At 46.3% G+C, this 21,273-nt stretch overlaps 1 protein-coding gene across 1 annotated transcript in view; it reads right to left on the minus strand.

Moving 5' to 3' along the window:
- Positions 1–232: 232 nt before the first annotated feature.
- The window catches only part of PARP1 (poly(ADP-ribose) polymerase 1), a 50,805-nt gene continuing 29,764 nt past the window's right edge, over positions 233–21,273 (minus strand). The window contains exons 14-23 of the mRNA XM_053604961.1: positions 14,970–15,098; positions 10,077–10,160; positions 8,406–8,528; positions 7,668–7,796; positions 5,313–5,411; positions 4,361–4,513; positions 3,058–3,185; positions 2,239–2,300; positions 1,449–1,563; positions 233–1,090 (exon numbers count right to left, since the gene is read on the minus strand). Of these exons, the coding sequence (XP_053460936.1) occupies positions 1,009–1,090; positions 1,449–1,563; positions 2,239–2,300; positions 3,058–3,185; positions 4,361–4,513; positions 5,313–5,411; positions 7,668–7,796; positions 8,406–8,528; positions 10,077–10,160; positions 14,970–15,098 (1,104 nt within the window). The 3' untranslated portion in view covers positions 233–1,008. The remainder of the gene's footprint in view (positions 1,091–1,448; positions 1,564–2,238; positions 2,301–3,057; positions 3,186–4,360; positions 4,514–5,312; positions 5,412–7,667; positions 7,797–8,405; positions 8,529–10,076; positions 10,161–14,969; positions 15,099–21,273) is intronic.

The raw sequence follows: 21,273 nt of genomic DNA on the forward strand, positions 1-21,273 counted from the left end.
GTTTATCACCCAGGATCTGAGAAGCTGAAAAGAAATGCAAGTGCTTTCCCATGCTTGGTTTCCTGTCCCTCAGATGGGGCATTCCCACTGGGTAATGCCTTGTTGGCTAATTGGTACATTCTGGGGTTTCATAGATAAGGGTAGAAACAATCTTCTCTAAGCTCCTATGTACTCTGCACCGTGAAGATTAACATATCTGGAGTCAGATTGAGACCAAACACGCAAACACAAATATAGTAGCTATTTGTATTTTAATCGAGAATTACTAGTAGCCCTTGGGTAAGTATATCTGTAGTACAGACAGTTTTAATTTGGAAGACAAAATCCCTCCTAAGGAAGTCAAGAATTTCAAATGCAACTTTTAATTTACATCTTCTAAGAGCACCCATGTTCAAGTTTTCCTAGAAAAGGAAAGCTCTTTTTATTTCTAAGTATGAGAAACTGTTAATGTTCCTTCCTTTGGCTTCCTACACCCCTCACCACAAACAAAAAAAGCTAGAAAGAGGGCAGCAAGTGCAAGATAAAAAAGAAAACCTAAATAGTATGAAATTAGCTTTTATTTTTACCTCAAAATAAATGCTTAACATTTTTCCAAAATCAAAACTGAAGGTGAACACTTAGCAACAAGGGTAGAAGGATATTTTTCCCTTTTCCGGGTAAACCAGTAAGGGAGATGTCTACTGTGGCTTGGTGTCTTCCATGGGACTAGTCTTCACAAACAAAACAAAACAAAATCTCTTCTCATCTTTATTGTCAGTTCTATCTACCGGAACTGTGTCTGGTAAGAAAACCCCCCAAATAACCCTTCCCCTGAAACACAACACAAAATAAGGGATTTAAAAAGCTGGGAAAAATCTTGTAACTCGTTCATGTAAAATCCTCTGAGGAGATTTAGTGAAGGTTCTACTCATCAGCAACTGAGGCGAGCTTTCTGCCTGTGAGTCGGTGTGCGAGCACAGTAGGTGAACTGACACCGGAGTCACTGGGTACCTGAGCCTTGGTCACAATTCACCAGAGGGATGTCTTAAAATTGAACTTCAGTTTCAGCAGATACTTCAGATTTACCTGAGCAATATCATAGACAATGTACCTGAGGGGAAGCTGGTCAAGGAGCCAATGGTGCACAATGTTAAGTACACGTTCCCACACGTTCCCCCAGCTAAAGGATGCTCAGGGCCTGCCCCAAAGTTACTCTCAGGGCTACTTCATGGGGCTGTCTTGGTGCCCCTCAGTAGATAAAGGAGAAGAGATAAGACTCGGAAATTAGGAAAAGCTCATGCCCACATGAGCAATTAAGTCTTCTCACTCTATACAAGGAGAGACTGCTAAGGGCAGTCACCAAGACACACTACAGGACAGTCCCTACTCACTGTCCCAAGTCACCTGGCTGCATTGAAGCAGCTCTGCACATTCCTTCATACTCACACAGCACACTCATGAAAGGATACTCGTTATACAGTAGACATGTGTCGTTAATGCCGGATGAGATCCCAGTTCCCAGGGGAACCTCCACACCATCCAGAGTAATACTAGCTGAGGGGTCAGGGGTAGTTTTGCCCAAACCTACAAGACAAAAGGCACAAGCAAAATGAACCACGAGGACAGACGCTGAAACTGTCCCAGGGAGATGACGTCCATTTTATGTTGCGTCTATGTGCTCATTTAAATTAGCAATAATCGTACCTCAGATGATAAACCTCATTGGTTATGATGCTGCCGCTGTCCAAAGCCACATGCTCTTTTTACGGATATACAAATCCCATATTCTATTCTCCTTCAGATACTTGTATAAAACTCCAGGATACCAATTAAGGTTCCCAGGGCAACCTTAATCAGTTAAAACCTTAACTGATTTTTATGAGAATAGTAGCAGATTCCTATGGGCATCACATGTATACTGAACAGAATCCCAAAGCAGTTACTTCAACCAGACAGATGAAGGCCCTAAATCATGCTGCAAATCCTGCTATCCATGATGCTCCAGGTGCCACCATGTCCCAAGAGCCCCGCTCACCGCTGTAGCTTAGAGAGCTACTTGAACTTAGTGGTATCCACACACTCACACTCTTGTATAGCATTTGTGATCCTGGCTGCAGCCACAGAGTGAAATTTAAAAAATTGGACCTCCACCTGTTTAACAACCAGCCATAAGGGGATAGCATTCTGACAAAAGAAAAGCCCCCTTCCATGTTGTCCAGGGTACTTGGGGCTGTAGCAGCAGCTTTGGAAACACATTACCTTTGACACTGTGCTTGCCCTTGGGCAACTTGCTGATGTGTGAAGCATGCTTCAGTTCATACCTAGTCAAGAGAAGGCAGTCTCAGAAGAGGGCAGTTACCTTGGAGGACACTGGGTTCTCAAAATCACCAGTCTAATTAGCAGAACATGGTCACTTACAGAAATGAGATAACTAACAGCTCACAGAATCCAGCCCATCTTCATGGCTAGAAGTTCCCTCCCATTTCTCGAACTGCTCCAGAACCTGATGATGCAGTTCTTTTTAAACATAATTTGTTTCCATTAATCACTTCTATGGGCCATTTTCAGTTTCTGCCCACCTTCCACAGCCTCTGGACCCATGGCCTGTTATACAACCTCCTGTTTTTGGTTATAGTTTACAGGACCAGGAACCAGAACCAACCTAGACTAATCAGAATTTTTTCTGTGGAGAATGTAGAACTGAGACTAAGATTCCAGTTCCATCTGGGCTGGTCTCATAAAATCTAAACATTTTAGATGTTTAGGAAGCCATGAGGTGACCATCTTTTATGCAACTAAATCTCTGCTTCCCACTCCACAGTAGGAACAGACACTGCCAGCTCCTGAGTCCTGGCTGTGTTCCTTTCCTTGTGTTTTGTGAAGTCTCTCTCTACCTGCCTTATTTCCTTAAATTCAATTTCTTCCTGCTACTTATAAGCTAAGAGTCTTTACTGGGGGTCCAGTAACCATGGTGGAGAATTTCAGTGATTATCTTGTAGTCAAAGGAGCATTCTCCTGCCTACAACCCACTCCACCTGTCCCCATTTTGCCACCAGCTCCAGAGCCAGATGTACTCACATGTTTCCAAGGGCAACTTCTCCCAACAAGATCAAGCCTATTGGGTCTCCCTGAGATGTATGGCAGTAGTTGGCACTCTTGGAGACCATGTCAGCAAAATAGATCCCTTTACCAAACATGTAGCCTGTCTGGAGGGTTGGAAAAGGGTTAGTTGAAAACCTTCTAATAGGGAGTTAAGAACAGTTATTTACTGAGTGCTGACTTGAGCCCCCAACAAAGTGCCACAATCCACCATTTCTACTTCTCACAGTGCCTCTGGTGAGGAAACACTAAAGTTTGAGCTCATAAGCCAGGATTTTCAGACCTGAGGGGCTGCAACTAAGTTTCTTTAACTTCCCTGGACTCTTCTATCTACTGGGGGAAAATAACTCCCAGGGGGCTGCTGTGAAGATGAAACGAGAAAAGAGACATTACTCAGACTAGTGCCTGGTACATGTAATCATCCAGCGAATGCTGGCTACTGTTTTTCTTTCATTTTGTAAGTGAAACATTAGGTTCAGAGAGGTGAGATGACACACACTAGGGCCTGGCACTAGTGACGTCCTTAAACCTCGCTCTTTACAATCAAAATGAGGAGCTTAGAAGTCCATCTCTCAGGTCTAGTCCAGCTGGACACTTCTATAATCCAGCAGGTGACCCAACACTCCTCGTGTCTGGGTAAGGCTTTGCTCATTTATCACATTTCACTGATGAAGACACCTATGCTAATGGAGGTCACCTGGCTGGGAAGCGGTAGAGCCTACACTTAGCTTGGACTGTGGCCAATGCACCCACTTAGATTCATAGCAACCGCCAGCCTGGACACTTTACTTCCTTTGTCCCAGCATCTATGTCTGATCACATGCAGCTGACCCTCTGATGGGATTAAGGCTGGGAGGCTGAAGGTGAAAGTACCACTTGAGGGCTGTAACCCAGCGACTAAAGTAAGGATGTGGTGGATTCCCCTCTTTAGCCACAGCCAACACCCACATCTCACACAAGGCCTCTTTTCAGAACTCTTTTTTTTTTTTTTTGTAGAGACAGAGTCTCACTTTATGGCCCTCGGTAGAGTGCCGTAGCCTCACACAGCTCACAGCAACCTCCAGCTCCTGGGCCTAAGCGATTCTCTTGCCTCAGCCTCCCCAGTAGCTGGGACCACAGGTGCCCGCCACAACGCCCGGCTATTTTTTGGTTGCAGTTCGGCCGGGGCCGGGCTTGAACCCGCCACCCTCGGTATATGGGGCCGGCGCCCTACCGACTGAGCCACAGGCGCCGCCCCTTTTCAGAACTCTTTACGCAGACACCTGCAGAGACAGGCACATACCACGGGTGCTTCAGGAGGGGCTATCCGTAGACCCTGGGACAAGATTCCAGCAAAGTTGGTAGTCCTGGAGCCGTGCCACAGCAATCTTCGGTTATGAAGCTGCTTAAAAGGTTTGTAGCGCTGGCTTTCCCCTTCACGCTCTATCTTAAAGATCTGGTTGGGGTATTAAAGCAGAGGGGCAAAAAAAGTCATTTGTTATTCTGGTTGACTGAAGGATCAGAAAGGATACAGGAGAACTGACCAGCTGTTCCCATAGCTAGAAAACTCAAGAGTTTGCTCCACTATGAAGATATTTTCCATCCAGCCAGGATGGAGTTCTCTACCTTGTCAAGGTCCCACCAGGCAGAGACCAGCTATTATAATCAGTTTTACTGTACAGATGTACGCTAGAGAAACTTTATCTTGGACCTCTGACAATCATGTTTTCTGATTCTAAAACCAGGTTTGGTCTGGGCACAGTAGCTCATGCCTGTAATTCCAGCACTCTCGAAGGCTGAGGCTGGTGGATTGTTTAAGCTCAGGAGTTTGAGACCAGCCTGAACAAGAGAGACTCCCATCTCTACTAAAAACAGAAAAAACTAGGTAGGCATTGTGGCAGACACCTATAGTCCCAGCTACATGGGACATGGGAGTTTGAGGCAAGAGGATTGCTGGAGCCCGAGAGTTTGCGGTTGCTGTACGCTATGATGATGCCGCGGCACTCTACCCAGGGCAATAGACTGAGACTCTGTCCCAAAAACAAACCAGTTTAAAGACAGGAAATGTCCTTTAAAACAGAACAAAAAGCCATCCCTAAACTACCATGAGATCACTTATTTTTCTGTTCAATAAATGAGTCATTTCCTCTACTTGTTTAAAATAAACTATTCTCTCCTACTCAGGCCCAGGCTGGAGGAGTGGGCAGAGGAAAGTTGGCAGGACACAGAAGAGGGTGGGACAGAAGGATTCTTACATCAACAACCTGCAAGTCATACGCATTGTGTGTGGTGGCGTGAGTGTTCTTAACGTATTTCCTGATGATCTCGGCTTCTTCAGAATCTTTGTCAACCACCTAGGTAAAAGACATCTTGGGATTAGAGTGAGGGAGAGCCCACGAAGACCATCACACAGGCTCAGCTGATGCACAGATCAGTACCACACTCCTCAACGGAGCCTCAGACAGGACCCAGAGCCAGTGCTTCCACTTCCCTGCCTCTTAACCTACTTGGGTTGCTAGTATCAGGGTTGCCTTCTGTCTTAAAATTCTATGCTTTGGGGGTCTTAAGAAAGGTAAAATGTGGGGCTCACTGTCAGTGAACAAGGAATCTTTAGAACAGGGAACGGGCTCTGGAGTAAGAGTCTAACTCATCACAAATTAAAACATAATAGGCCCGAAGATGTTACACAGCGAAGAATTGCAATTAAAAGCAATAAGGACCAACTGTTTTGAAGACAGACAAATGCTATTTTTTTTTGAATCTTTAGGGTCATTCATTTTCTGGCGGGCTCAAAACACACACTCAACAACCATCAAGTAGTTAATAAAATATATGCTAAATAAACCCTGTATTAGAGTGAAAGCTATCCATATTCTCTTATATATATATTTATTTAGCATGCATATATATATATTTTTAGCATGCATACATATATATATATATATATAAAGACTTACCATGTCACCCTCGGTAGAGTGCTGTAATGTCACAGCTCACAGCAACCTCTAACTCTGGGCTTAAGCGATTCTCTTGCCTCAGCCTCCTGAGTAGCAGGGATTTTCAGGCACCCGCCACAATGCCCGGCTATTTTTTGTTGTAGTCAATTGTTGTTTAGCAGGCCCAGGCTGGGTTTGAACCCGCAGCCTCAGTGTATGTGGCCGGTGCCCTAGTCACTGAGGTAAGGGCACTGAGCCATGTTTTCTCTTATATAATTTTTACATTCTTATTCAAAGTTTAGATATCTAAGAATTCGGGTCTATCTCACTGCCTCTTAATTAAAAGTCTTCAGAATTGTAAACCAAGAGATTAAGAATCCCTTAAGGTACCCCAGAAACAAAACAAATGACTTTTGGTGTTTCATCTTGCTTGGACTCATAGATCTATGCAGTGTCCCAGGCAAGGAGCCAAGGCTTTTCTTTGTGATGTACACACAGTACCATGCTCAACAGACTGTGGTGGACTGTAACCCTTGGAATACTGCAGGGAAGGAATAGGGGCTGAGGAAAGGTGGGGAACATGGGTGATGAGATGAGGCTCAAAGGCAGGGCAACTTAGAAGCTGAGGCAAACATCACCCTGATGGCTTACCTAGGTGTCCAACAAACCCAAATTCAGGGAGTTATGTGTGCTGATATGCACAACTTCAGCTCTAGAGAAAAACTCAAGCATTGTGTTTTCATCCAGCATTTCTACTTCTCAAGTGGGTGCGGATAATAAGTTTTTTAAAAGTTCATGCCTGGCCGGAAGCAGTGGCTCACGTCTGTAATCCCAACCCTTTGTGAAGCCAAAATGGGCAGATTGCTTGAGCTCAGGAGTTGGAGACCAACCTGAGCAAGAGTGAGACTCCATCTCTAAAAACAGCCAGGGGTTGTGGTGGGTGTCTGTAGTTCCATGTACTTGAGACAAGAGAATCACTTGAGCCCCACTGCACTCTACTGAGGGCAACATAGTGAGATTCTGTCTCAAAAAAAGAAAAAGAAAGGTTCATGCCTCAAGAATCTTAAAAATCAGAGGTCCTCTTTAAACTGAGGAGAAAAAAAGGGAACTTTTAGTAAGATCCCTCAAAAACCAATATTTACACCAACCCAAGGTGCTGGCTTGGAAGGTTGCCTTGCAAACGAAGTGCATTATGCATAGGTGAGATTCTCAGAAGTTCTCAAAGACCACCAGCAACACTAGGCAGAGGTTTATTAGAAAGGCAAATTCTTAGGCCCAGCTATCTGTGTTTAATAAGCTTTCCAGGAGATCTGGACATACACTCAAGTTCAGGATTATTACTCTTGGGATGAGTGATTAGTCATACCTGAGGAAGGGCCAACCCAGTTACCTTAAAATTTTTTTTTTTAATGAGACAGAGCCTCAAGCTGTCGCCCTGGGTAGAATGCCGTAGCATCACAGCTCACAGCAACCTCCAACTTCTGCAAGTGATTCTCCTGCCTCCACCTCCCAAGTAGCTGGGACTACAGGCACCCACCACAATGCCTGGCTGTTTTTTTTTTGGTTGCAGCCGTCATTGTTGTTTGGGAGGCCCAGGCTGGATTTGAACCTGCTGGCTCAGGTGTATATGGCTGGCGCCTTAGCCGCTTGAGCCACAGGCACCGAGCCAGTTACCTTAATGTTGGTTTTGAGCTTCTCATAGTTGACATCGATGGGGTCCTTGCTGCTATCATCAGACCCACCCCTGAGCAGACTGTAGGCCACCTCAATGTCTAGCAGGTTGTCCAGCATTTCTACCTTGGCCTGGAAGAATATAGAAAAAGCCCTTAAGTACCACAGTTCAGGAGACAAACTCACCCAGTTTTGGCAAAGAAACACTACGTGAATATAGTGTTCGCTACAATAAAAGGGGGAATCTCCCCTCCAGAGGAGGACACTCTGTCACCTGTTGCACACAATGAACATTCACAAGTTGTTCCTGGAATACTAATGAGGCCTCCCTTAGTGCCTGCGAGGAGGTGGAGGTTAAGGGGTGGAAGTAAGAACCATCCTTCCTCTCATACACTCTGATAATTGGGGACTTAGGTCAAAGAAACTACCAACAAACCATTCCTGAACCACCGGCTTTTCTAGGCTGCCTTATGAGGCATGGTGGGAGGCGAGGGGGAAATGGGGAGGAAAATGCTATTATAAGGAAAGGGATTCTTCCTCCCCAATAGCTTTTCCCTACTAGCTTGGTAGAACAGGAACAGGAAAAACAGTTCTGCCTCACCAATGTGGATAGAAGTCCCACTTCAAAACAAGGCTGGGCAGTGGGCCTGGCCTTAGGGCTCATGATTTGGAAGGATGGTGGCAAGGGGGTAATGTCCCAGCCTAGCAGATTTGTGGCTCCCTTCTGAACCTCTGTGCTACCTGCACGCTGCCTGCGTTGTTCAAGAGTGGAGGTTTCTTCATCCCAAAGTCATGGGGGATCAGGGTGTAGAAGCGATTTGACAGATCCAGAATCTGGGAGTCACTGCTGCCCTGGGACACTGCCTGGAGAAGAAAGGAAGGAAGGAACACAAGAGTGAGGCGGCAGCTCTAAGTATCCCTCATGTGGCCCTTTCTCCTAGAAGGTGGATGCTGCAGCCAAGTCAAGAGGCAGCTTGCTGTGTAAGACACGTAAGAAATGACCAGAAGCCTACTTTTCTCTTGATGTTCCATCACCAAACAGAGGCAGGACCCCCTGTCCTCCAGGATCACAGCTCATATGAATTTTCATCTGTACAAAGAACTGAGCAGTTACAGATACACAATCCCCCCAATTACTATACAAAATATTAATTGTAAAATGTAGGTGGTAGGCTCCTGGCTAAAAAGTTCTTTCACTTTTTATATGTTTGAAAAATTTTCATAATAAAATGTTAAAGGGGTTAATCTTTGCAATAAAATTCAGGCAGGCTCCCTTTATCCACTGACATTCATCTTTGAGGAGGGGAATTACTTTTTACTGCATCTGGAGATCCAGGTGGCCAGGCAAAGATGCTCCTATTGCCATAGTGCCTCTTGGTGCTTGCTGTATAAATGCAGAAAGAGATAGGACAGCCTGACCACTGGGACAACGTGTATTTTGGCAGAGAGCCTAGGCGACCATAGAAGGGTCACCCTGCAGGCCCAGAGCCCCAGCGTCTGCCTCTCACTGTGGTGTAGACTTCACCCTCTGGTAGGACTTCTACCTGTGCTGCAGCTGGCTCTGTGCAATGGAGTAGGATGGTATTCTAGCTCTTCCACACAGGGATTCCAGAACAGAAAGAAGACCTTAGGCTGAAGAAACGCTTGCAAGTTCTCAGCCAGTTGGAAACAAGGAAAAGTCACGGCTTAGAACCAGCTGTAACTGGACTTAACTTGGTACTCTTCCTCAGCATCAGCCAGAAAGTCTGGTTCCTGGCTTTGCTTTTTGTGTGCTTTAAAGCCAAGCCTACATCTCACCTATAAATACAGGGGAATCCAATAGCTCCTCCAGGTAGTAGCTTAAAGGCCAAGACTGGGAGACCTTGAAAGACGCTCAAAGAACATTGTATGAACATGAATACCAGGAAAAAGTTTTCCATTTGATGACTTCCTAGTAACTATGTGACTTAAGTTCACATAAAATAACAGTATAGTTGACCCTTGAACAACAAGGGCCCACTTATAGATTTTTTTTCAATAAATACCGTCAGCTTTTTGTGTCTGCTGAGTCAACGAAAGGCAGATTGAAAATACAGTATTCTTGGGATTTGAAACTGGTGGACGCAGAGTGGTGGCTTTTTGTACCCATGGGTTTCATAGGGCCAACTATGGGACTCAAGCATATGTGAATTTTGGTATCCATGGAAAGTCCTGGATTTACCTAGAGATGACTGTATTTTAAAGAGATATGGTAACCAAATTCCTAAGTACACAGGAGTTTACTACATACCTGATAACTGAAAGCAGCATGCACTAGCCAGTCACATTTCTTGAACTGGAAAAACCTGAGTTCTCATGAATAGCAGTTCAGCACTGTGTTTCATTAACCTTGAACATCTCCTAGGTGAGAAGTCAGCCAGGCCCCTTGCTTACCTGCTGGACCTCACTGAGAATGGAGTACGCGGCCTGGATCTGCCTCTTGCTCAGCTTCCCCAAGGGCATCTTCTGGAGGTCAATCTGAAGAGACAGGGGGTTTCCCCCTTTGTAAGCTGGGCACTGTGCAGCATGATGACAGGAGAGTGGGGCCAAACACCCCTCAGGCCCCCAGGGGAAGCCGTCATAAGCCTCTCCAGTTTCCTGAAGAGACCCCTGACCCCACTTCAGAGTCTGTAACCCCACCTGCCCCACAAGGAATAGGGGTGTACCTGGAAGAAGACTCTGGCTCAACTTGTATTAGCCACTATATGGCTCCTTTGCCCCTAGGCTCCATTTCAAATAGCCCAGCCCTTCTGGAAGAAGGTACAGTACAATTCCCAAGTGAGGATGAGGGCCCCTCATTCCTCGTTCCCCACATCAGCACACCTGTATACCTCCTATCCCTCTTTGGAGACTCAGAGCCAATGCAATAATGCACCCCTCCTTGAGCTCCCAGTTGGATAATACTCCAGTAGCAAACATAATTTATTTATTTATTTATTTATTTATTTATTTTTAGCAGGAGAGATAGAGAAAGATAAACAGGTTTTATTATCATATTATTATTTTTAGAGACAGAGTCTTACTTTGTCGCCCTCGGTAGAGTGCTGTGGTGTCACAGCTCACAGCAACTTCCAGCTCTTGGGCTTAGGTGATTCTCTTGCCTCAGTCTCCCAAGTAGCTGGGACTATAGGCACCCGCCACAACGCCTGGCTATTTTTTGTTGCAGTTTGGCTGGGGCCAGTTTTGAACCTGCCACCCTCGGTATATGGGGCTGGTGCCCTACTCACTGAGCCACAGGCGCCGCCCAGCAAACATTTATTTTATTTATTTATTTTTTTGTAGAGACAGAGTCTCACTGTACCGCCCTCGGGTAGAGTGCCATGGCGTCACACGGCTCACAGCAACCTCTAACTCTTGGGCTTACACGATTCTCTTGCCTCAGCCTCCCGAGCAGCTGGGACTACAGGCGCCTGCCACAACGCCCGGCTATTTTTTGGTTGCAGTTTGGCCAGGGCTGGGTTTGAACCTGCCACCCTCGGCATATGGGGCCGGCGCCCTACTCACTGAGCCACAGGCGTTTGAACCTGCCACCCTCGGTATATGGGGCTGGTGCCCTACTCACTGAGCCACAGGCGCCGCCCAGCAAACATTTTTTTTAAAAGGACACACTCCTGAACTTATGTACTTATATTCAAATCAATGCCGTCCCTTTGAACGAGTCACCACAAAAAGCTTAACATTTGTTACAATGATATTGCTACCACACGTTACCTTGGGTATTGCCATCAAGAAAGGCTGCACGCTGCAGTGGAAGCAGCAGACTTGTGGCCAGAGGAAGACCTGATCACTACTTAGCCAGTGCGGCAGCCCCTTTCAGCCTTAGTTTTCTTTTCTTTTTAATTGAGACAAAGTCCTATTTTGTCCTCCTCGGTAGAGTGCTATGGTGTCATAGCTCACAGTAATCTCAAACTCCTGGGCTCAAGCAATTCTCTTGCCTCAGCCTTCCTAGTAGCTGGGACTACAGGCACCTGCCACAATGCCTGGCTATTTTTTTTTGTTTTGTTTGTTTAGCAAGCCCAGGCTGGGTTTGAACCCACCAGCCCCGAAATGTGTGGCTGATGCCCTAACCACTAAGCATAGGCACTCAGACAGCCTTAGTTTTCTATTTATAAAATGGGGCTACCTCCCTTAAAAGGTACCCCACTTACTTCTGAGAGTGACCCTATCTGTGCTGCTTACTTAGCCCCAAGTTGGAGACACCAGTGTATCAGGTGACCCCATGCTCCATCCCAAGGCATGTGCCTGTGGGACTTTCCCAGGAGATCCTTCCGAGCTCCCATCTTTGCCTGCCTAGTACTTCCTACAGTGCCTGGAACAAAGATGGAGCTGAACAAGAATTTCAAAAATGGAACTGCTGGCTTGGCGTGTGTAGCTCAGTGAGTAGGGCACCAGCCACATACACGGAAGGTGGTGGGTTTGAGCCCAGCCCAGGCCTGCTAAAACAATGACAATTGCAACTAAAAAATAGCTGGGCATTGTGGCAGGCACCTGTAGTCCCAGCTACTTGGGAAGCTGAGGCAAGAGAATCGCTTAAGCCCAAGAGTTTGAGGTTGCTGTGAGCTGTGACGCCACAGCACTCTACCGAGGGCAACAGTGAGACTCAAAAAAAAAAAAAGGAACTGCTATGGTGCTAAAACTAAATAAAGAAGAGGATATGAAAAGTGCTCATAGCTCCATTAGGAACCAGTAACAATAATTTCTAACTCTCAATACTGCAAACTCTCCATCCTGAGGGAAGATCTGATTTCTGGCAAGAGTTAAATAGTTGCAGTCATATCTGCGGAAGAAGGTGTATAACTTATTTTAAGTCAAGAACAAAGTATAACAAAACAGCAGTGTGACTACAGGCACCCACCACAATGTCCGGCTAATTTTAGAGACAGGGTCTCAATCTAGCTCAGTCTGGTCTTGAACTTGTGAGCTCAGGAAATCCACCTGCTTTGGCCTCCCAGAGTGCTGGGATTACAGGTATGAGCCACAGAGTGACTTTAGTATAGCTTATCCATTGGCTCTGAAAACAATTCTAAGAAGGAACTCTAAAAGATGTTCTGACCAAGGGCAGTGTGACCAGAGTGACAGCAGAACTCTGAAGGGAGAGAACTCTGAAACAGCAGAATTCCACACACCCGTGAAAACGTAAGCATGGGCTATGAGAATGAGAGATGGGCTCCATTAACATAGGACATTTTCATTCCCAGAATCTGGCAGGGCACCGGACTGTGGCTCCTCAGTAGCCTGGTTTAGGGAAAAAGGGACAAGGGGGAAAAGAGGCCTCACAGTCAGGGGCCCCTGAACCACAGCAGTAGCCAGAAGGGGGGCACCTATGGCTAGAGCTTGGCTCCCCCATCCCCCCACAACCCTGTGTGGTGTGAGCAATGGGACCCCACTCTTCCCAGAGTAGGAATGCGCCTCAGCAATGGGACCCTACTCTTCACAGGTAGAGTTAGGGTTCCCTGGTGCTTGGGTGAAGCCCCCAGGGTCATCATCACACATGGCTGGGTGTGGGCACTCCACTTTCCACTGGCTGCCTTCCAGCCTGTTTCAGTAGCAAGGCCCCTGTCTCTTCCCTTCCTGCTAAACTAGTTACTTGTCTGAGTGAAAAACAACATAAAAATGTCATTTCAGAGGAAAGGACTTCTGAGAGCAGCTGAGAACTTACTTGAGTCATAAATAAATCAGAGTACATAGTATAGAGTTCCAGGAGGCTGGAAATGATGTGTGGGACATCGAAACATTAACGAAAGAGACCCTCTTCTCCCTTACCCTGGCACCTCTTTCCCTCTACCCTTTGCTCCTCTCATTCTGGTGAGCCAGAACAAGCTGTTCAAACTAGTGGACCTCCCAAGCAGAAGTAAGGTTACATACTGACTTGAACAAGAACAGTGAACAAGCCCCGGCCCTTTTCAAACCGGTTACAGGATGTATGCTAACACTCCATTGTCTAATAACAGCTGGGCTGTGAACAGTCTTGCCAGGTGAGCTCCCGGTAGGGAGATGCTGAGGCTGGTCCTCGTGTCTATGGAGTTGGGAAGAAAAAGGCTGCTGGAGGTTTACAACGCTCAGCTTTGATCCTATATCCTTGTTCCAAGGCTGGCAAGTAGGGCCTAGGAGGAAGGACGTGGGTAGATACATGACATTAGTGTGAGGGAAGCAACCCCCATGGAGAAGGGGAGGAATTTTTGGGAAGATCTCAGACTCTCGCTCTCTGGGTTTCCAGGACAAAGGGAACCATCAGTGTCCTGCTCATTTGCAGATGGGGAAGAGGAGAGCAACTGTGTTTGCTTCCAAGGATCGTCTCTGCTCTGAAGGCTCCCGGGTTCAGCACTCAAGAGTCCTGATGCCTGGGGCAGCAAGAACAAAGAGGTCTTCTGCACTCACCTCCCAGGCAAAGAGCAGAGAACAGAGAAGATGGAGAACAGAGAGGATGAGCCTGACCTCTGCCTACAGTCCTGGCCATTTCTGTCCTGGGCAGGAGGCATGACTTACCCAACAACCACCAGCCCCATCCAACTCCCAACCTTTTCTTGAGAACAGCTGGTATGAAGTTTATCTAATGAAGCAAGTGCCAGCAGCTCTCTGCACCTTTGACAGTGCTGGGTATAGTGGTTTTCTTTTTCTGTAAGTGGGCTAAATCTTGGACTTTCCATAACTCCAGTTGGCTAATTTGGTTGGGCCACAAAAGAACTATGACAAACACCCTATCATGGCGACAAGAAGGGGAAAAGTTCAAAGGGGACTGCAGACCAGTGGACGGCTCTCTACAACACACCACACATTGCATAGTAAGTCAAAAGGACCCTTTGCAAGAGAACAAGAACTCCAGGCAGCAGCATTTATAAGATCTAAGACTGAAGGACAGGCATAAGGAGCTGACAGCCAACCAACATTTTCTTTCTTTTTTGGAGATAGAGTGTCATTATGTTGCCCTTGGTAGAGTGCCATGGCATCACAGCTCACAGCAACCTCAAACTCTTGGGTATAAGTGATTCTCTTGCCTCAGCCTCCTGAGTAGCTGGGACTACAGGCGCCCACCACAACATCCGGCTATTTTTAATTGCAGTTGTCATTGTTGTTTAGCAGGTCTGGGCCAGGCTCGAACCCGCCAGACCAGCCTTGGTATATTTGGCCGGTACCCTACTCACTGAGCTATGGGCGCCGAGCCCGATCAACATTCTCTGTGAAAGAGAAACAAGAAAATAAGAACAGCCAGAGAGATCTTCACCAGTTCAGTACACAGATCACTGCCCTCGGCAAATGCTCACAGATAAAATAATGAAGTGCAGTCACCTCATATTCCACCATGGCTTTCTTCATACTTTCCACATCAAAGATCATCTTAATAAGCTCCTGAACTGGCCTGGGGAGCTTAGACTTGGTCCCTGGGTTTACTGTCAACTTCTTCACCGCCTCTTCATCCTTCAGGGAAATAAACAAACCCAACAGTAAAGACCCAATTCACGAAGCCATGCAGGTAGTATCTCTGAAGGGTGGGAATGCGGATAGAAGACACAGAATGGAGTGCTACCATTAAGAAAAAGCTGAATGTTAACTGAAAATGTTTGGCTATCAGTGGCCAGGAGGAGCATGTGTCATTTAGTGCATGGGTCAGACATTTCCTTTGCACCCCTAAGTCTTCTCGGCTGCTCCAGATTCTTATTCCAGCTACACTGCAACACTGGCACAGACTGTCGCACCACAGGAGGCTGGTGTTGCCTAGGAACCTGCCCAGTGCCCACTCATGGCCAACCTGGAGAAGCTGGGCAGCTTCAAAGGTGAACCTGGGAGCAACGGGACATGAGACTGATGGAGAAATTCTCCCCCCCTTTCTTTTACATTTACTCACCCAGAGGCCAGCTCTGAGTTTACACAGCCTTCTTTGTACTCCCAAAGGATTAAGATAACAGTCCCATTTCCTGTCGGCCAACTTGAAGTGTTAAAGTGTATCCTAGCATTAATCTTCCCTCTTTCCCTACAACATTGTCCCCACCCCTCCTGAGTGCCAACCCCCATCACACTACCCAATAAAATGATAACACATGGGACTTTACTCCTGCTATCTGAAGCACCTAGGCTATCGATTACACTGTCTTGGCTGGGCAGAGGCTCACATCTATAATCCCAGCACTTTGGGAGGCTGAGGCAGAAGGACTGCTTGAGGCCAGGAGTTTGAGAACCAGACTGTTTAACACAGCAAGACCCTATTCCTACCAAAAAATATATATGTGTATTAGTCAGGCATGGTGGTGTGCACCTGCATGAAGCTGAGATGGGAACATCACCTGAGCCCAGGAGTTTAAGGTTACATATACAGTGAGCTATGATTGTATCACTGCATTCTCGCCTGGGTGAAAGAGTGAGACCCTGTGTCCAAAATAAATAAATAAAATCACACCATCTCCATCTATATTGTAACTGTTTTAACTCTTTTTCATTTTTTTTTTTGGCTGGGGCTGGGTTTGAACCCGCCACCTCTGGCATATGGGACCGGCGCCCTACTCCTTGAGCCACAGGGGCCGCCCTCTTTTTCATTTTTTTTGAGACAGTCTCACTATGTCAGACTCAGTAGAGTGCTGGAGCATCAAAGCTCACAGCAACCTCAAACTCTTGGGCTTAAGTGATTCTTTTGCCTCAGCCATTTTTTGGGCTGCAGCTGTCACTGTTGTTTGGCAGGCTCTGGGCCAGGTTCGAACATCCCAGCTCCACATGCTGGCACCCTAGCTGCTGAGCTACAGGCGCAGAGCCTGCTTTAACTTTTGTTGCTTGTAGTCTTTGAACTGAAGCAACTAATACAAATGCTTGGTATTTATTTGGTGCTGGGCTTTGAATAAGGAAACTGCCTGGCGTCACAGAGCTCACAGCAATCTCCAACTCCTGGGCTTGGGCTATTCTCTTACCCCAGCCTCCCGAGTAGCTGGGACTACAGGTGCCCGTCACAACGCCTGGCTATTTTATTTTGTTGCAGTTTGGCCAGGGATGGATTCGAACCTGCCACCCTCAGTATATGGGTCCAGTGCCCTAACCACTGAGCCACAGGTGCTGCCCCTGTAGGCTAACTTTTAATGTTGAAATATTGAGTCTTCAATGTACTCTTTTATCTTGAGGGTGTAAGTTCATTGGAGGGCAAATTATCAACGTGTTTAAAAGTCTTATTTATGCCCATATATGTTATGAACCTGTAACTACTTGTAAGGGCCATAATTATAGGGCACACAAGTATTTATATATGTATCAGCATCATTATAGCAAATGCCTGGAAATAATCTAAATGCCTAAGAGGATTTTTTTGTTGTTGTTGTTTGAGACAGAGCCTCAAGCCCTGGGTAGAGTGCTGTGGAATCACAGCTCACAGCAACCTCCAAGTCCTGGGCTCAAGCAATTTTCCTGCCTCAGCCTCCCAAATAGCTGGGACTACAGGCACCTGCCACAACACCTGGCTACTTTTTTTTTTTTTGGTTGCAGCCGTCATTGTTGTTTGGCAGGCATGGGCTAGATTTGAATCTGCCAGCTCAGGTGTATGTGGCCGGCGCCTTAGCTGCTTGAGCTACAGGTGCTGAGTCAAGGATTGCTTTGATAAATTTTGAATTCTGCTCCACCTCACATATGGGATTCAATGCAGCCTTAAGAAATGATACTCTCAGGGCGGCACCTGTGGCTCAATGGGTTAGGGCGCTGGCCCCATATGCCAGAGGTGGTGGGTTCAAACCCAGCCCCGGCCAAAAACTGCAAAAAAAAAAAAAAAAAAGAAATGATACTCTCTGGCTCAGCACCTATAGCACAGTGGTTATGGTGCCAGCCACATACACGGGGGTGGGGGCGGGGCCGAGTTTAAACCTAGCCTGGACCAGCTAAATAACAATGACAACTACAACAAAAAAACAGCCAGATGTTGTGGCAGGCACCTGTAGTCCCAGCTACTTGGAAGGCTGAGGCAAGACAATTGCTTAAGCCCAAGAGTTTGAGGTGCTGTGAGCTGTGAAGCCACAGCACTCTACCAAGGGCGACACAGTGAGACTGTCTCAAAAAAAAAAAAAAAAATACTCTGGCAAAGTAAACATGAGCATTTTTTTTTTTTTGTAGAGACAGAGTCTCACTGTACCGCCCTCGGTAGAGTGCCGTGGCGTCACACAGCTCACAGCAACTTATAATTCTTGTGCTTAGCGATTCTCTTGCCTCAGCCTCCCGAGCAGCTGGGACTATAGGTACCCGCCACAACTCCTGGCTATTTTGTTGTTGCAGTTTGGCTGGGTCTGGGGCTGGGTCTGAACCCGCCACCCTCGGCATATGGGGCCGGCGCCCTACTCACTGAGCCACAGGCGCCGCCCAACATAAGCATGTTTTAACAGGTTTTTCATTTCGTTTGTTATGTTTTATTTATTTAACCCTCCAATGTATGTTTTCTTTTTTTTTTTTTTGTAGAGACAGAGTCTCACTGTACCGCCCTCGGGTAGAGTGCCGTGGCGTCACACGGCTCACAGCAACCTCTAACTCTTGGGCTTACGCGATTCTCTTGCCTCAGCCTTCCGAGCAGCTGGGACTACAGGCGCCTGCCACAACGCCCGGCTATTTTTTTGTTGCAGTTTTGGCCGGGGCTGGGTTTGAACCCACCACCCTCGGCATATGGGGCCGGCGCCCTACTCATTGAGCCACAGGCGCCGCCCTAAAATGACAGACCTGGATTGTTGTTCTTTTTTGGCCGGGGCTGGCTTTGAACTTGCCACCCTTGGTATATGAGGCTGGCACCCTACTCCTTGAGCCACAGGTGCCACCCCCAATGTATGTTTTCAGTATTTCTTTTTGTTTTGTTAGGGAAAGGGAAAGCTTGTCACAATCTAACAGGCTATATTATTGTTAAATTTATGTTGTTTTGCAACTTAGAAACCAGCTACAATATGGCCCACTTAATAAAACACCTGAAAGAAAACAAAACAAAAAGGCTGGGTGCAGTGGCTCACACCTATAATTCTAGCACTTTGGGAGGTCAAGGTGGGTGGATTGCTTGAACTCAGGAGTTCAAGACCAGCCTGAGCAAAACTGAGACCCTTTCTCTACTAAAAATAGAAAAGCTGAGGCAAGAGGATCGCTTGGAGGTTGCTGTGAGCTATGTGCCATGGCATTCTACGCAGGGCAACAGGTAGAGACTCTGGATTGGTACAGTTTAACACAGTAGCCACTGGTCAAACAAATGTGCTGTAAGTGCAAAACATACCCTGGATTTCAAAGATAGGCACCTGCAGTCCTAGCTACTTGGGAGGCTGAGGCAGGAGGATCCCTTGAACCCAGGAGTTTGATATTGTTGTGAGCTAGGCTGACACCATGGCACTCTAGCCTGGGCAATAGAGTGAGACTGTCTCCAAAAAAATAAAAAGAAAAGAATAACCAATATTAATTTCATTGATTTTTTTTTGTTTGTTTTTTAAAATGTGGTTACTAAAAACTTTAACATATTTTAGCAGTTTACATTATAATTTCTATTAGATGGTGCTGCTGTTGGAAGACATAGGGAAATCCTCCTGGAACATTAGGCCAAAAAACAGATGGATACAACATTGCATATAAGGCAGGATTCTAATTTTATGGTGGTGGGGAAATACACATACAATAAAAGAAGACCGAAAAAGACCTGTGCCTTGACTTTAACTGTGGTTAATTCCATGCTATGGTAGTTCTAGAAATTTCCTAAAAAAAATTTATCTCAGTAGGGGGCACTACTGAGTCAGACTAAGTCTATCTTGAAAGTCCAGCTGCAATCTTAGCATTATAGAAGAAATAAATTCTATTTTTGTCGTGGAGAGATCATGACACCTCTTTGAACTTAAGAATTCCCCTGTTGAGATACACTATAACCCAAAGATATGGAATTAAAATCTCTACCTGTCTATAAGTCTCTTATTTTATAAAATAAATGTATATTTCTCCCCAATTAAAGTAATAGATTCTCATTTTTCAAAAGGCAAGTATTTTCATCAAGAAAAACAAAAACAGCTGGGCAAGGTGGCTCACGCCTGCAATCCCAGCATTGTGGGAGGCTGAGGAGGAAGAATTGCTTGAGCTCAGGTGTTCAAGACTCGCCTGAGTAAGAGTGAGATCCCCCCCGCCACCCCCCCCCCCCCCGCGACTTGTGAAAAAAATGAAAAAACCCAGTTGGGCGCTGTGGTGAGCGCCTGTAATCACAGTGGCTTCTGGAGGCTGAGGCAGCGGGATGCCCACAGGTGGAGTCTGAAGTTGCAGTGAGCTATGACGCCACTGCGCTCTGCTCAGGGGCATAGGGTGGGCTCTGTCTCAACAACAACAACAACAAAAAAAAAATAGCCAAAATTTTCAACCAAGGACATATATAGACAGACTCTCAAAACTCAGATAAAAATATTATTAGGAAATATGGCTTGGCACCTGTAGCTCAGCAGCTAGGGAGCTGGAGGGTTTGAACCTGGCCTGGGCCTGCCAAATAATGATGACAACTACAAACAAAAAATAGCTGGCACTGTGGTGGGTGCCTGTAGTCCCAGCTACTTAGGAGGCTGAGGCAAGAGAATAGCTTAAGCCCAGGAGTTGGAGGTTGCTGTGAGCTGTGATGCCACAGCATTCTACTGAGTGACATAGTGAGACTGTCTCAAAAAAATTATTAGGAAATAATCTGAGACTAAAACCTGTGACCTAGAATACGTCGTTATTATAATTCTATCCTGATGACAAACCAAGTCACACGATTCAATGTTGAACAGAAATTCAGATAAAAAGGCTTCTCCAGGGCGGCGCCTGTGGCTCAGTCAGTAAGGCGCCGGCCCCATATACCAAGGGTGGCGGGTTCAAACCCGGCACCGGCCAAACTGCAACCAAAAAAATAGCCGGGCGTTGTGGCGGGCGCCTGTAGTCCCAGCTACTCGGGAGGCTGAGGTAGGAGAATCACCTAAGCCCAGGAGTTGGAGGTGGCTGTGAGCTGTGTGAGGCCACGGCACTCTACCGAGGGCCATAAAGTGAGACTCTGTCTCTACAAAAAAAAAAAAAAAAGGCTTCTCCAGAATCTATGAATTACCCCCTATGAAGTGTCAGGAGCGAATTCCGACTATTTCTCAAAAATGCTACCACTGTTCTCATCTAAACTCTACCTTCACAGTATAGATTTCATTACATGCTTTTTCTACATCTACTGAGGTGGCCATGTGATTTTTGTCTTGTATTCACATGGTCCACTACACTGATTGTTTAAAGTTGGACCAAACTTACATACTACTGGATTCAGTTTGTCTCTTTTCACAGGGATTTTGCAAGTTTTCTTGTGATGTCTTTGGCTTTGACATTAAAAGTTGTACTGGCTGGGTGTGGTGGCTGATGCCTGTAATCCTAGCACTTTGGGAGGCCGAGATGGGCAGACTGCTTCAGCTCAAGAATTTGAGACCAGCCTGAGCAAGAGTGAGACCCCATCTCTAAAAATAGCCAGGCACTGTGGCGGGCTCCTATAGTCCCAGCTACTTAGGAGGCTAAGACAAGAGAATCACTTGAGCCCACGAGTTTGAGGTCACTGTGAGCTATGATGTCATAGCATTCTACCGAGGGCAACACAGACTGTCTCAGAAAAAAAAAAAAGTTGTAC

Source organism: Nycticebus coucang, chromosome 10 (assembly GCF_027406575.1).
Source record: "Nycticebus coucang isolate mNycCou1 chromosome 10, mNycCou1.pri, whole genome shotgun sequence".
NCBI classification, from domain to species: domain Eukaryota; kingdom Metazoa; phylum Chordata; class Mammalia; order Primates; family Lorisidae; genus Nycticebus; species Nycticebus coucang.